General features: G+C 45.9%; 1 protein-coding gene across 3 annotated transcripts in view; it reads right to left on the reverse strand.

Annotated features, from left to right (window-relative positions):
- Positions 1-16,762, reverse strand: part of snx19b (sorting nexin 19b) — a 167,184-nt gene that overhangs the window by 122,191 nt on the left and 28,231 nt on the right. For all 3 annotated transcript variants that reach the window (XM_078198903.1, XM_078198906.1, XM_078198904.1), the window contains exon 8: positions 1,335-1,467. In XM_078198903.1, coding sequence (XP_078055029.1) covers positions 1,335-1,467 — 133 coding nt within the window. The remainder of the gene's footprint in view (positions 1-1,334; positions 1,468-16,762) is intronic.

The following is a 16,762-nucleotide window of genomic DNA, read 5'->3' on the forward strand; positions in this document are numbered from 1 at the left end:
GTGATTTCTTATTGAAACGTCCAGTTCTATTTGGCAGAGCCAGTAGCATGATATGGTAAACTACAGGCTGCTGAGTAAAGGTTTGTTGTTATAAATGTTACAAACTATAAATTGATAACAACCTCTTTAAGACAGAACATAAGAACTTTTGGAAACAAGAAAATGTTATCAGGCTAAATAAGATTTAATCAGAAATTAACTCCCACCACATGACATGCTCAGTGTGGAATATATTTTCCTTCCTGTAAAATTTAAAAGCACTGTCTTTGGTTTGATTTAAGATAATAGTTTGATAATTGTTGTTATAGCTTTATACTCAGAGGAAAATACGCTCACCTTTTCCTCAATCTTTTCTCTCTTCAGAAGTACCTCTGATTGTTAATTCATGCTACTGGATTATGGGTAAAAAGCTTCTTTTATCACTCTTAATTTTCTTAAGAACGTCAGAAACAAAGAGCAGGAGAAGACCATCGGGCCCACTGGGCCTGCTCACCCATTGAATACACTTGTGGCTGATCTTAGGCTTAGACTCCACTTTCATGCCTTTTCCCCGTATCCCTTGATTCCATGAGACCCCAAAAATCTGTTTTTCTCAGCCTTAAATATATTCAATGATGATTTCCTGCCCCAGGTTCTCTGGGGTGGAGAATTCCAAAGATTCATAAACTTTTGAGTGAAGAAGTTTCTCACCTTAGCCCTAAATGATTGGCGCCTTAGCCTGAAACTGTGTCCATTTGTAATAGATTCCCCAGCCAGGGCAAATACTCTCTCAGCTCTAATATTGAAACTTGTGTCTCATGGTATTTGCACCATAACGCTGAACAATCGCGAGGTCAATTCAGTCAATGTCCTCTGCAATCTCGGAAGGGCTGGGTTCCATCGTGTTAAAAGTCACCTCTTCAAAGTAAAGCCAGTTCGACTTCTGTAAAGTTTCCTCATAATTTGAAGTCCTCAAACTAGCATTCAATTCATGCACTAAGCCATAGATGTGGACTTGAGAAAACAGATAAGTGTGAAGGAATTAACACAGGCTTTCTTTTAGTAATTTCCTTCTCCACCACATTGTGTTCACCAGCAGTTCAATTTAAGGTTTCTCTTAAAAAGTCCCCATTTGGTTCCATTCATGTGTACACACCCTAAATACTTAATTGCTCCAATGCATCTTACCTGGAAGTTACTCAGATGGTTACCTCGATTTACTTAGTTGAGTGTCGGGTCGGCAGATTGTAACTTGGAAATTCTGACTCAACTATAACAAGCAGAATGAAGTTTCAGCTTTCAAAGATAGCGTTTGTTTTTGTGCATGGACTGATCGTGTGTAACAACTCACCTACCTTTCTATCAGGGTCCCACACACCAGCCTAATGACTTTTTGCATGTTCTCAGTACAAAGCCAGCTCCAGTGATCTTTCATCAGCAAACAAAGGAGATCCAATGCTACGTCTGCCAAGGCTGTTTCAGAACCCTCTGTTTCAACAGGAATGGAAAATGAATGAGCATTAGCTGGTTACCAGAAATAAATGGCATCATAAATTAATGTTCACTATCAGAAAGATGAGAACCAAATCAGATTCTCACTATGTCTGCCTTAAAACACATTTCACATCCTGCACCTAATAGGCAGATTTATTATTTTTCTAGTTTATATACAATCAAATATATCTATTAAGATGGAATGTGCCACGTTCGTAGAATCCATGCAGAACAGAAGGACGCCATTTGGTCCATCGAGCCTGCACCGACAGCAATCCCTATCTCTGTAACCCCATGTATTTACCCAGCTAATCCCCCTGACACTAAGGGGCAATTTAGCATGACCAACCTAACCCGCATAGCTTTAGAGTGTGGGAGGAAACCGGAGCACCCGGAAGAAACCCACGCAGACACAGGGAGAACGTGCAAACTCCACACAGACAGTTAACCGAGGCTGGAATTGAACCCGGCTCCCTGGCGCTGTGAGGCAGCAGTGCTAACCACTGCGCCACCTTGTTACGGATCATGGCTGTATTTGAAGGCACAACTCACAAATAGCAAGCTCTTAGAACTAAACCACACCAAGATATTCCTAAGTTGAGGTACAAATTCTGGCTTTGCATTGACAGCCTTATTGCAAGGATTATTTTGTCAAATAATACTTCACACAGGATAAATTAGAAACCAAGCAAGCATTAATGGAAGTTGTCAAATGTTTGATCAAAGAAGTAGGTTGTATGGAGATGGCGGAAAGCAAAAGGAAAATGTGGCAAGATGGAGCAGTTTAGAAAGAGGATTCAGAACGTGAGGGCACAGCACCTGATGCAAAGTTGAAGTGGAGAACTGGAGGAGTATACACAAATAAGGCAGAGAGAACTGGGAAGGTCACTCGGATGACTAATGTTGGATAGGCTACAGGTTCTGGATCAGCTTGAATTTCTGTCGGGTGAAGTTCAGGAGACGAGCACAGATGGCTTCTGATAAAGTTGAGACTGAAATTGCCATAGCAGCGTAGGAGGATTTCAACAGATAGAAGCAAAAGGGAAGAGAGGTAGACAATATTCCAAAAGGAAAATAGAGAGAGTTGGTGAGAGACTTGACCGAACTTTTGATTTGACACAAACTCAGCTTACAGTTAAGTGGCTGCACACAGTTAGGTTCAGAACTGTGGTCAGGTGACCTGTGACCACCTGGTTTGTTACAGAAATATTGAATATTTTTCATAAGCATGCATAAAACCTCTAACTTTGGAAGCCTAGTTTAAACCTAGCCAGACTCTAATTTGCCAACTGCAGAGCTGGAACAGACAGTTTTCATGCAGCCAGGCCTTGGACAATCAACTTTCCTTCAAAACCAGACAGGTCTGGGACAGCCTGGCCAGGTGCACTGTTTCAGAATGAACCACTGTTTACACCTCCAGTGAAACTGCTTTGTTGGAAGAATGTTACGCAGACTTGGTGGCACCCGGCTCAGGAGGAGGCCAGAGGCATAGAGTCATACAGGTTTACGGCTTGGCGTGACAAGGACAACACTTGACAGTGGAAGGTTTAAAACCATGTTCTGCGACCTCCAAATATGGAAATACGGCTCCCACCCGATGCTAGTATTGGACACAGGCCACAGAATCTTTGAGAATGGTGCAAAGAGTAAGATAAAAGGGGCAACCTGGAGCCCCAGCTCTCTCTGCTTTTGCACCTTCTTCAACAGCATCGCCAGAGAGCACCTTTGACTGGCAGCCAAGCGGCACAGTATCTCCAGCTCCTTATACCTTGTGACAAGCATCATCAGACTGACCAGACCCAGAAGACCAGCCGGGTGAGACAAAACAAAGACTAGAACCAGCCTCAGATGAGAGGGGAAGCCCAAATCGACGACTGCGGACCCGGGAACGTCAGCCAACACTCAAAGACTGAGAACCAGCCTGTCCCCGCCTTATTGAATGGATATTACCAGCCTTTTCAGACAAATAACTCAAATACAGTGATGGGGACCCATGGATAGGATGTAGCGAATCCATGGAAGCTTGTGTTAGAAGTAGATAGCTACTGTAGATTTGGGGCTGTCTATTTAGAGATTTAAGACTGTTTACTGAAGAATCCTGTGAAGATATTGATGTAAAATGCAATAGTAGAGTTAGATAAATACTGTTTTTCCTTGATAAAGTGTTCAATAAAATTGTGTTGGACTTTCACCTGATTATTGTCCCCTTTGTCTATCTCACCGCGCAACACACCAGAGTTAAGAAGAGTTACTGCAAACTGGTCAAGGTTAGCACATTCACCCACTTTTCTCTTTACAACAGAACCAAATGCCAAGGGCTGGAATAGAATCGAAGCTTGGGGCACAGAATTTCTGGAGAGAACTCAACAGGATAGCCCTACTCTTGCTGGTGTGAGTTGGAGAACATACTGCTCACCCAAAGCCGGATATGGATGGTTAGTATACAATGCAGCAACAAGCAAGGAGATGCAGTTGCAATCGGTTCAATGATCCTCAGAGATTAAAGGATTTATTTTGTACCATTAAGTGTTGATGTGAAAAGTTTATTTTATCCCCAAGTATTGTTTGTAGTGTCATTTTGACTCAGCTAGTAGCACTCTTGCCTCTGATATAGAAGGCTGCTGGTTCAAGTTCCAATACAAGCTTGAACACATATTCTAAGGTGACAGTGCACTGCAGCACAGAGGTAGTACCTCAAAGTGGGAGGTGCTGTCTGCCAGGCGAGATGCTGAACTAAGGCACTACTTGTCTGTTTGCGAAGTTATAAAAGATCAGGTGACACTATTTGCAGAACAGCAAGGAGTTCCACCTGCAACCTGACCAAAATTACTTCCTGAACAATTACCAACAAAAGCACATTGTCCAGTCACTCATTAACCTGCTGTGGGTGGGACCTTGCCATGCTTGTCTACATAGAAATGACTACATTTCTTGGCACAGTGGTTAGCACTGCTGCCTTACGGCGCCAGGGACCCGGGTTCGATTCCTGGCTTGGGTCACTATCTGTATGGAGTCTGCACGTTCTCCCCATGTCTGTATGGGTTTCCTCCGGGTGCTCCGGTTTCCTCCCACAGTCTGAAAGACATGTTGGTTAGGTGCATTGACCCGAACAGGCGCCATAGTGTGGCGACTAGAGGAATTTCACAATAACTTCATTGTAAGCCTTACTTGTGACTAATAAATAAACTTTACTTTTTAACGTTACTTTATATTTCAAAAGTGATCTACTGGCTGTAAATCACATTGGGATGTTCTGAGAACATGGCAAGGCACTATAATAAGAAGTTTAACAACACCAGGTTAAAGTCCAACAGGTTTATTTGGTAGCAAAAGCCACACAAGCTTTCGGAGCTGCAAGCCCCTTCTTCAGTTGAGTGGGAATTCTGCACTATAAAACAGGTTTAATCGTCTTTTTCCACAATTTTATTGCTTTGGATTGAGTTAACCACCATATTATGCATGCAAAATAATCGTCATAACATATAAAATTGTCTTTCAGCCTCAGAATTATAAACGTAATTCCCGTGAATGCTATATTATTTAATCTAGATAAATTCAGATAATGTTGTTACAAGTCAAGTTTACTGGCAACATTCTGAACTTATACTGGGCAGGAGTAACAGACATCGATGGAAAATGATTATTTACTGCCAAATTCTGCCCAACTCTTACAATTTTATGGCAGCATGGTGGTTAGCACTGCTGCCTCACGGCACCAGGGACCCGGGTTCAATTCCAGCCTCAGGTCACTGACTGTGTGGAGTTTGCACTTTCTCCCCGTGTCTGTGTGGGTTCCCTCCGGGTGCTCCGGTTTCCTCCCACAGTCCGAAGATGTGCAGGTTAGGTGGATTGGCCATGATAAATTGTCCATTAGTGTCAGGGGGATTAGGAGGGTAAATATGTGGGGTTACGGGGATAGGACCTGGGTGGGATTGTTGTCGGTGCAGGCTCGATAGGTCAAATGGCTTCCTTCTGCACTGTAGGGATTCTATGATTATGATTCTATATTCTAGTAGCACTAGTCACATGTGGGTTCCAACAATTCTAAAGAATCATAATCTCCAGAAAAAACAGTCATTGCAACAAGCAAAGGGAGAAATTTTCAGAGGGTTTCAGTGAAGACAGATTCAAGATTTATTCTGTTTTTAAATCTTGAAACATGCTAAAGTGAAACATGGCTGCTGTTTTTATTTGGGCAGGCAATGAAAGTGTTCTCTACTCTTTCTCAAATGCATTAAACAATTTAATTTGCCCCCGCCCACCCTGTCCTCCATTTAGGAAGGAATTCTATTTATTAAAATCACTATAAAATTAGCAGCATAAATAATATTTTGACCAATTAAGAGGAAATACTCGGAGACATGCTTGATTAGATCCTTACATTTCCAGTCCTAAGAGTGGAATAAACAGTGGAATACTTCCACCTGGTGGAGAGAAGTATAGATTACAGTTCCCTAAATTCAGCACAGTTTAAACCCAAGCTTATTTCTATTCATTGGTATATCCAAGAATGTTATTTTGGTCTTAGAGAATTGCAGCTAGCCATTGTAATGGCAATTGTAAGTCAACTAAAATAACAGTACAATGCACTCTTTTTAAAGGATATGATAGGATAGTTTGAGAACAACTATTTTTTTCTGGTGAGGGGTCAAGAGCAAGGGGTCACAACCTTAAAATTAGAACTAGGCCTTTCAGAGATAGTGCTTCTTCACATAATGGGTAGTGGAAATCTGAAGCTCCCTCCCTCCACCATGAAGCAATTGAGGCCAGATTAATTGACAAGGTCAAAACTGAGGTTGATAAGATTTTTGATGGACGAGGGGATTCAAGGATACAGAACCAAGGCAGGAAACGGGAGCTAACATATCGATCCACCATGCTTGGACTGAGCAGCGGAACAAGCAGTTTTTTTATTTGTATAGTGGCTTTAACAAAATAAAATATCCCAAAGCACTCCAGAGGAGCGTAAGAAACATTAGACACCAAGTCACCGAAGGCAGATGGCTGGAAGTTTGGTCAAAGAGGTGGGTTTAAAGGTGCATCTTAAAGGGAGGGAGGTGGAGGGGATTAGAAAGAGAACTGCAGAACTGAGGTCCAGGAACAGCCACCAGAAATGGAGCAATTAAAACTGGGGGGGGGTGCTCAAGGGGCCAGAATTAGATGAACGCAGATATCTTGGAGGGATGTGTGGCTGGGGAGATTATAGATTTGATTTGATTTAACATTGTCACATGTATTGAGATACAGTGAAAAGTATTGTTTCTTGCGTACTATACAGACAAAGCATACCGTTCACAGAGTACATAGGGGAGAAGGAAAGGAGAGGGTGCAGGAGAGGGAGAAGAAATGGAGAAATAGAGAGGGGCAAGGCCATGGAAGTATTTTTATATGAGCATAAAAGCTACCAGAGGAGGTGGTAAAGGCAGGTACAATTATAATAATTAAAAGACATTTGGACAGGTACACGGATAGGAAAGGTTTGGAGGGATATGGGCCAAATGCAGGCAAATGGGGCTAGTTCAGTTTCGGAAACCTGGTCAGCATGGACAAGTTGGGCCAAATGGCCTGTTTCTGTGCTGTATATCTCTATGACTGTATATCCCCCGTTGCCAGGGGAGGTAGTGGAAGCGGATACGGTAGTGACTTTTAAGGGGCGTCTTGACAAGTACATGAATGAGATGGGAATAGAGGGATATGGTCCCCAGAAACATAGGGGGTTTTAGTTAAGTCAGGCAGCATGGTCGGTGCAGGCTTGGAGGGCCGAAGGGCCTGTTCCTGTGCTGTAATTTTCTTTGTTCTTTGTTGTTTTTTGACTCCAATTGTAAAGTTAAGGCTTTGCTAGACCAGCAGCCATGTAGATCAATGAGCACAGAGGTGATAGCTGAACAGGAATTGGTATGGGTAAGGACACGTGCATTGGATGATCGCAAATTTATGGCGGACAGAAGATGAGGAGCCAGATAGAATTGCGAAGACGAGAGGGGGGGAAACAGCACCCATGAGGGTTTCAGCAGCAGATGGGCTGAGACAGGGGTGAAGTCAGGTGATGTTACAAAAATGGGAAAAGGCAGTCTCAGTGAAGGGGTGGATATGTGGTCAGAAGCTCATCTCAGGGTTAAACATGACACCAAGGTAACGAATAGTCTAGTTTAGGCTCTGACAGTTCCGAGATGATGGCTGGAGTTTGTAGCAAGATAATGGAATTTAGAGCAGGGACTGAAGATAATGGTTTCATTTTTCCCAATCTTTCACTTGGAGGGAATTTCTGCTGATCCCGAACTGGATGCTGGATAAGCAATCTTGACAATTTAGCAAAAACAGAGGTTTCTTAAGAGATAGTGGTAAGGTAAATTGGGCATCATCAGTGTACACGTGAAAAATAGATGATTTTTAAGATTTAAAGTTTATTTATTACTGTCACAAGTAGGCTTCCATTAAAATTGCAATCTAGTTACTGTGAAAATCCCCTAGTCACCACACTCCGGCACCTGTTCAGGTACACTGAGGGAGAATTTAGCACGGCCAGCGCACCTAGCCAGCACATCTTTCGGGCTGTGGGAGGAAACCGGAGCACCCGGAGGAAACCCATGCAGACACAGGGAGAACGTGCAGACTCTGCACAGTGACCCAAGCCGGGTCCTTGGCGCTGTGAGTCAGCAGTGCAAACCACTATGCCACCGTGTTCCTATTTTCTGTGGTACAGCTTTAGAACGTGGACGATTGCAGATATTGTACCGCATGGCCACTGCAGATCTCAAACAAAATACTACAGAAATGGAGAGTCCCCTCACTTAGGTACAAGAATAAAATTACCTCTTGAAAACTTTAACATGGGATCATGCCAGCCCTTAAATGATGCTGCATTTCATAATATGCAATTTGCCAAACTATGAATTTAATAATAGTGATTTTAAATATTTGAATAATTGCTCGTCAGGTTTCAAGAAGCACCAACCTAGCTGACAACAATGAATATTCCGATGCAGTTTCAAGATAGTTCCCATTCCAATTATGACTTCAAAACTTTTATAAAAGCATTTGGATTTTAAAAGGTTTCAGAAAGGTAATGTTAAAGAAAAGATTGATGGAACTTGAAGAGGGTTGTGCTCCAATCAGTTTTGGAACATATAGAGAAACTGATGCGCGACAATTAAGCACGTGGAACCAAGGCTTCGATATTGAAGGCTTTTATTGTGTAACAATGGAACTACTAACACGAATACACCAGTTCAGACTGAAGGAGTCCTGCCGGAGCAGGGGGTCTTATACCTCGCCACCGGAGGCGGGACCCCACTGGAATGTGCCATGATAACTCTTATAACAGGTGAACACCCTAACCCAACAACATTGTACAACCCCCACAGTAACAACACCCTAGCCCAACAGTAACATAATAACAACCCCCAGTGGTGAACCAACGATGGTTCACCACATTCACCCCTCCTTTAAGAACAAAAGGTGGCGGGGTGCAAGAAAAAACAGGTCATATAAACAGACAATTCACAGAATTCACAAGTCCAGACGGTCTGGAGGACCGCACCGACGCTGTGATCTCCTCAACACCGGTTGCGAAACCGGAGCAGGTGCTTGCGGTGGCGTTCTTTCCAAAACAACGTCTGGCTGTCCCCTCAAGGACTCCCGGGCCGGCTGGCCCTGGTGAGGCGATGGTGCAGGGGATCCTGGAACCTTTGGTGGTGGTGGTGGTGGTGATGATGGTGGCGCCGATCTCCGAGTCTCAGGCAAGCTGTACATGGGAGTAAAAGTGTTATGCACTGGTCCCGGTGCTGACCGCGCCACGTCTGGGGAAGCAATGAGGAATAGTGGATTCGTGACTGGGGGAATAGGAGCGACAGGAGTTGCTACGTCCCCTGCGGGCGCCAGGTCTCTAATGGAGACAGTGTCCTCTCGCCCGTCAGGATATGCCACATAGGCATACTGAGGGTTGGCGTGGAGGAGTTGGACCGGTTCGACCAAGGGGTCGGACTTGCGAGCCCTCACATGTCGCCGCAGAAGGACGGGTCCTGGGTACGTCAACCAGGCTGGCAATGAGGTTCCCGAGGACGACTTCCGAGGGAATGAGAACATCCTCTCGTGGGGAGTAGCATTGGTTGCCGTACACAGGAGGGAGCGGATAGAATGGAGTGCATTTGGAAGGACCTCCTGCCAACGGGAGACTGGAAGGCCCCTGGATTTCAGTGCCAGTAGGACAGCCTTCCAGACTGTAGCATTCTCCCTTTCCACCTGTCCGTTACCCCTAGGGTTGTAGCTCGTGGTTCTATTAGAGGCAATCCCGAATGAGAGCAGGAATTGCCTCAAGTCGTTGCTCATGAACGACGAGCCCCTGTCGCTATGAATGTAGCAGGGGTACCCGAACAGGGTAAAAAGCTCACTGAACGCCTTGATGACGGTGGCAGTCGACGTGTCCGCACAGGGGACAACAAACGGAAACCGGGAATACTCGTCTATTATGTTGAGGAAATAGACATTCCGGTCCGTTGAGGGAAGGGGGCCCTTAAAATCCACACTCAGCCTCTCAAAAGGGCGAGTGGCCTTGACCAATTGTGCCCGGTCTGGTCGATAAAAGTGTGGTTTGCATTCTGCGCAAATCCGACAGCTTCTCGTCACTGACCTGACATCCTCCACCGAGTAGGGCAGGTTGCGGGCTTTGACGAAGTGGTAGAGTCTGGTGACTCCAGGATGACACAGATCATTGTGGAGAGCCTTCAAGCGGTCCTCCTGCATGATGGCGCATGTTCCGCGCGAGAGGGCATCCGAGGGCTCATTGAGCTTCCCTGGACGATACATAATATCGTAATTATAGGTGGAGAGCTCAATTCTCCACCGCAAGATCTTATCGTTCTTGATCTTGCCCCTCTGCGTGTTGCTGAACATAAACGCCACGGATCGTTGATCCGTGATCAGGGTGAACCGCTTCCCTGCCAGGTAATGGCGCCAGTGTCTGACTGCCTCCACAATGGCCTGAGCCTCCTTCTCCACCGCTGAGTGCCGAATTTCGGGGCCTTGAAGGGTGCGGGAAAAGAACGCGACGGGCCTGCCTGCCTGGTTTAGTGTGGCGGCTAGGGCGAAATCAGATGCATCACTCTCCACCTGGAAAGGAATGGATTCATCCACCGCGTGCATCGTGGCTTTCGAGATGTCGCTTTTCAAAGCCTTGAAGGCCAATTGGGCCTCCGGCGTAAGTGGGAAGGTCGTGGACTTAATGAGCGGACGAGCTTTGTCCGCGTAGTTGGGGACCCACTGTGCATAATACGAAAAGAACCCGAGGCATCTCCTCAGTGCTTTCGTGCTAGCGGGCAAGGGAAGTTCAGTAAGTGGGCGCATACGGTCTGGATCAGGGCCAATGACCCCGTTTTCCACCACGTATCCGAGGATGGCTAACCTACGCGTACGGAATACGCACTTCTCCCTGTTATAGGTCAGATTCAGGCGAGATGCAGTGCGCAGAAAGTGTTGGAGATTCGTGTCGTGGTCCTGCTGGTCATGGCCGCAGATGGTGACGTTATCCAGGTGCGGGAAGGTAGCCCGCAACCCGTTCTGGTCCACCATTCGGTCCATAGCACGCTGGAAGACCGAGACCCCATTGGTGACACCAAATGGAACCCTGAGGAATTGGTATAGACGACCATCCGCCTCAAAAGCCGTATATTGTCGGTCCTCTGGGCGGATGGGGAGTTGATGGTAGGCGGACTTAAGGTCTATGGTAGAAAACACTCGGTACTGCGCAATCTGATTGACCATATCAGAAATGCGCGGGAGAGGATACGCATCCAGCTGCGTATAACGATTAATGGTCTGACTATAGTCGATGACCATCCGAGGTTTGTTCCCGCTTTTGACTACCACGACCTGCGCTCTCCACGGACTAGCACTGGCCTGTATGATCCCTTCCTTGAGGAGCCGCTGAACCTCAGATCTAATAAAGATCCGGTCCTCAGCGCTGTAACGCCTACTTTTAGTAGCGATGGGCTTGCAGCCAGGTACCAGATTTTTAAAAAGGGATGGTGTAGTGATTTTCAGGGTGGATAGATTGCATGCGGGGCGCTTTGGGCAATTTGGAGGCTGCGGCTGATTCCCTACTGCCAGTGAAGGGAGTGGCCCACCGTACTGTAGGATCACACTCTTCATGTGGACCATAAAGTTTAGTCCAAGGAGAATTGGCGCGCAAAGGTGAGGTAACACAAGGAGCCTGTATTGCTCGTAAATTGTGCCCTGTACCTCAAGAGTTACCATACATCGTCCTTGGATCGGTACAGACCGGGACCGTGATGCCATGGAAATTGTCTGCTTGGCAGGGAGAACCCGGAGTCCACACCTTTTAGCAGTTTCAGGGTGTATGAAACTTTCGGTGCTCCCACTGTCAAACAGACAATTCACAGTTCGACCACTAACCTTTATATCCATCATGGAATTTTCAAGTCTGTAGTGCCTGGTCTGGTCCAGGGAGATCGACGCCACCGTTGGCCCCTGGGCGTCACTGCATGCTGCCGATGTGGATGCTGAGGACCCCTGCTGGTCGCTCCTAGTCGTCGTGGACCATGATGGCCGCCCCCATGAATCGCACGTGGGCGAGGGCGCCAAGCACAGCGACTCCTGGTGGTCTTCCTCCTCCTCCGTCAGCCACGATGGCGCCGTCCTGGGATCGCACGTGGTCGGACCTCGTGGGTACTGCGACGCCGAAGGAGATTGTCTCCGTTCTGGAGGGTTACAAGCTGCACTGCCGTTTTTAGGCTTGGACCTGCAGACTTTGCCATAGTGGCCTTTTTTACCGCACTGGCTGCAGATTGCCGTTCTTGCCGGACACTGTTGCCGTGGATGCTTGGCCCCACCACAAAAATAGCATCGCTGGCCACCTGGAGCTGCCGCCGTCGTCGGATCGATCTGGGAGCGCGGGTTAGCGGGGCGAGGAGGGAGCTGAGCTTGCTCCAGCCACGTTGACTGCACGTGGTCCTCGGGGTACAGCGCCAAGCTCTTCGACGCCGCTTCCAGCATCACGGCCATCTCCATTGCTTGGGTCAAGTCGAGTTTCCCCTTTTCCAGCAATTTAAGCCTGATGTACGAGGACCCTACCCCTGCTACGAACGCGTCTCGGGCGAGGTCGTACATATATTGTTCGGCTGATACGTCTTTACAATCGCAACCCCTGGCAAGCTGCAGGAGCTCATTGGCGTAGTCCTCCATGGTTTCGCCCGACTGCCGACGTCGTGTAGCGAGGAGGTAACGAGCATGTATCTCGTTGGGTGGCTTCGTGTATCTTTTTTTTAGGAGCTCGACGGCACCCGGGTAAGTGGGAGCTGCACGAATGGCGAGATAAATCGTGTCGCTTACCCTTGCGTGGAGGACCTGGAGTTTATCACTGTCTGTAGTGATAGCTACCGAGGCTGCCAGGTAGTCCTCGAAACACTTCCACCAATGGTCGAATGTGTTAGCTGCACCGACCGCACGTGGGTCCAGTGTCAGACGATCCGGTTTTAAGATCTGTTCCATACTCTCTTTTTTTTTTGTACAGCTGTGAGTTTTCTGTTACACAATAAAATTGATGCGCGACAATTAAGCACGTGGAACCAAGGCTTCGATATTGAAGGCTTTTATTGTGTAACAATGGAACTACTAACACGAATACACCAGTTCAGACTGAAGGGGTCCTGCCGGAGCAGGGGGTCTTATACCTCGCCACCGGAGGCGGGATCCCACTGGAATGTGCCATGATAACTCTTATAACAGGTAAACACCCTAACCCAACAACATTGTACAACCCCCACAGTAACAACACCCTAGCCCAACAGTAACATAATAACAACCCCCAGTGGTGAACCAACGATGGTTCACCACAGAAACAGATACAAATAAAATCAGAATAATTTACAGCAGAGCCTGAGAGGGTGGGGGGGAAAGAAAATCTGATGCATTGGCATTTCATATGTCAAATGAAAGAAATAGTTCAAAATGAATCATGCAAAGTTTAGGCACAACATTCTCCTTCATAAATAAGTTCAGTGGAATTATTAGTGCGGTAATCATAGATATTGTACCACACGCCCACTGCAGAGCTCAAAAGAAAATACTATACAGGCTTCTACAGATGCACACTGGGGCTTTCTGCTTTTCCTCATTAATTTTAACGATTTACTTGTTGGCGTTAGTAGAACAGAAAATCCAGTTGCAATATATAAATAAAAGGTTCCACATCACGCCCTAGTTGAGGAAAGCAAAGTTCTGCTCATCAATGGCCAAGTATCAGTTTGGCAATTTCATCACACTACAGATCCTGTATCAACGCAGGGCCAAAATCAGTATAAAGAATTGCGTAATCACATAGCCCCAGTACTGAAAGAAACTCTATAAAAGGGTTTATTGAATGCCGCCTCTTGCATGTGTTTCTCATTTACAAAATGCTGCAATCCTCTGAAAATGAAAATAGCAGCACTACTGAAGTATCAGGTGAGGCCGTCCCAAAGTGAATTTGCTTTAAAAAAAAAACCCTTTGCATATTTAAGTCAGCGTTTGCAGTTTGGTAGTCGTCTAGACTAGATAATTTTGTCTGGTTAAGACATATGTCAACTTAATACTTTTACTGGCACAAAGCTGCATTTAAGAATTAACATTCCAACAAAATTCTTCCTGGATGGCTTAAGTCTATATTTCTATTTCCACTGCTATAGCAGTACGCATGTGGGATCACTGTCATTCTGTACTGGTGTTACAGTCTCCTTCCGCAAGGCTGAACCAAGTCAGCGGAATTGAAATCTGTATTTCAGTCTTGAATCTAGGAAGATCAGATTTGGATTTCTCACTGCCGAGTGTTGCAAAAGGCAAAGTCGCCATGGTCCCAATTGACCACAGGCTGTGACTGGCGGTGACTTAACCTGAGGATCACGACATCTCAGCAAAAGGGCAACATTCGGTAGACAGACTTTCATGAATAACCTCAGCCGGTACGGGAATTGAACCCGTGCTGCTGGCATTGCTCTGCGTCATGAACCAGCCCTTCCAAGCCAACTGAGCTAAACCAACCCACTGAGTGCTGTACGCATGGTGACAGGTCACAGACCTAAAAGCATTACATCTGTTTTTCTCTCCACAGATGCCGAGTTATTTCCAGCATTTTCTGCTTCTATTTCAGTGTTATAGTGTAGCTGCTACTGTCACCCATCAACACAGCGTCCAGCCTTGGCAATTTGTGAGAAGGTCAAATTGCATAATCAGCTTTCAGGGTTAATCAAATTGGGGGACATCCAAAAATGAATAAAAATGGGTTAGTTTAATAAAGATTTTGACTCCAAACTAGAGACCTCACTTCCATTCTATATCTGAAAATACAAGGAAGATATGCAATTCAATCAATAGGTTAAAACAGAACTCAAACAGGTGACATATCTAACACTTCCATATTACATATATGCTGCCTCACAGCGCCAGGGACCCAGGTTCGATTCCCAGCTTGGTTCACAGTCTGTGCCGACCCTGCGCATTCTCCACGTGTCTGCGTGGGTTTCCTCCCAAAGATTCCACAAATTAATCCACCTTACAGCTGAGCAGAAAAGTCTTGGGTTCGGTCTGTGTTAGATTAGCTAACTCAGAGAGGCAGTGGAAATAATGGAACTGGCCTCATTCACCGCTAGTTAAGGAGGGTTTGGGGGAGGAAGTCAAAATCAGTCAAGATCCCTGCAACAAATTGTCATCCACCAGACCCTGCCAGAATTGCATGTACGTAGACATCAGATAAGGACAGCATCACATGCAGCTGTTATTTTCCCCCATGTTCAAATGCCATGTCAACCCTCACTTTCTAGGCTCACAGAAGAGTATAAGCAACTTTTATTATTTTACCATATACATAACAGAAGGTACTGAGCAACTGTAGATCAGCAAACAGACAAACCTCAGGAGATAAGTCAGTATTCACCCAGCAAAAAGGCAATGCTGTCGAGGAGAATACTGAGATACAGGCTATTGGACTAGACGGGGTTGAGGTTCATAAGGAGGAGGTGCTAGCAATTCTGGAAAGTGTGAAAATAGATAAGTCCCCTGGGCCGGATGGGATTTTTCCTAGGATTCTCTGGGAGACTAGAGAGAAGATTGCAGAGCCTTTGGCTTTGATCTTTATGTCATCATTGTCTACAGGAATAGTGCCAGAAGACTGGAGGATAGCGAATGTTGTCCCCTTGTTCAAGAAGGGGAGTAGAGACAACCCTGGTAATTATAGACCAGTGAGCCTTACTTCTGTTGTGGGCAAAGTTTTGGAAAGGATTATAAGAGATAGGATTTATAATCATCTAGAAAGGAATAATTTGATTAGGGATAGTCAACACGGTTTTGTGAAGGGCAGGTCGTGCCTCACAAACCTTATTGAGTTCTTTGAGAAGGTGACCAAAGAGGTGGATGAGGGTAAAGCAGTTGATGTGGTTTATATGGATTTCAGTAAAGCGTTTGATAAGGTTCCCCATGGTAAGCTATTGCAGAAAATATGGACGCATGGGATTGAGGGTGATTTAGCGGTTTGGATCAGGAATTGGCTAGCTGTAAGAAGACAGAAGGTGGTGGTTGATGGGAAATGTTCATCCTGGAGTTCAGTTACTAGTGGTGTATCACAAGGATCTGTTTTGGGGCCACTGCTGTTTGTGATTTTTATAAATGACCTGGATGAGGGCGTAGAAGGATGGGTTAGTAAATTTGTGGATGGCACTAAAGTCGGTGGAGTTGTGGACAGTGCGGAAGGTTGTTGCAGGTTACAGAGGAACATAGATAAGCTGCAGAGCTGGGCTGAGAGGTGGCAAATGGAGTTTAATGCGGAAAAGTGTGAGGTGATTCACTTTGGAAGGAGTAACAGGATTACAGAGTACTGGGCTAATGGTAAGATACTTGGTAGTGTGGATGAGCAGAGATCTCGGTGTCCATGTGCATAGATCCCTGAAAGTTGGCACCCAGGTTGATAGGGTTGTTAAGAAGGTGTACGGAGTGTTAGCTTTTATTGGTAGAGGGATTGAGTTTCGGAGCCAGGAGGTCATGTTGCAGCTGTACGAAACTCTGGTGCGGCCGCACTTGGAGTATTGTGTACAGTTCTGGTCACCGCATTATAGGAAGGATGTGGAAGCATTGGAAAGGGTGCAGAGGAGATTTACCAGGATGTTGCCTGGTATGGTGGGAAGGTCTTATGAGGAAAGGCTGAGGGACTTGAGGTTGTTTTCGTTAGAGAGAAGGTTAAGAGGTGACTTAATAGAGGCATACAAGATGATCAGAGGATTAGATAGGGTGGATAGTGAGAGCCTTT

The sequence above is a fragment of the Mustelus asterias genome, chromosome 27 (genome assembly GCF_964213995.1).
Source record: "Mustelus asterias chromosome 27, sMusAst1.hap1.1, whole genome shotgun sequence".
Lineage (NCBI taxonomy): Eukaryota > Metazoa > Chordata > Chondrichthyes > Carcharhiniformes > Triakidae > Mustelus > Mustelus asterias.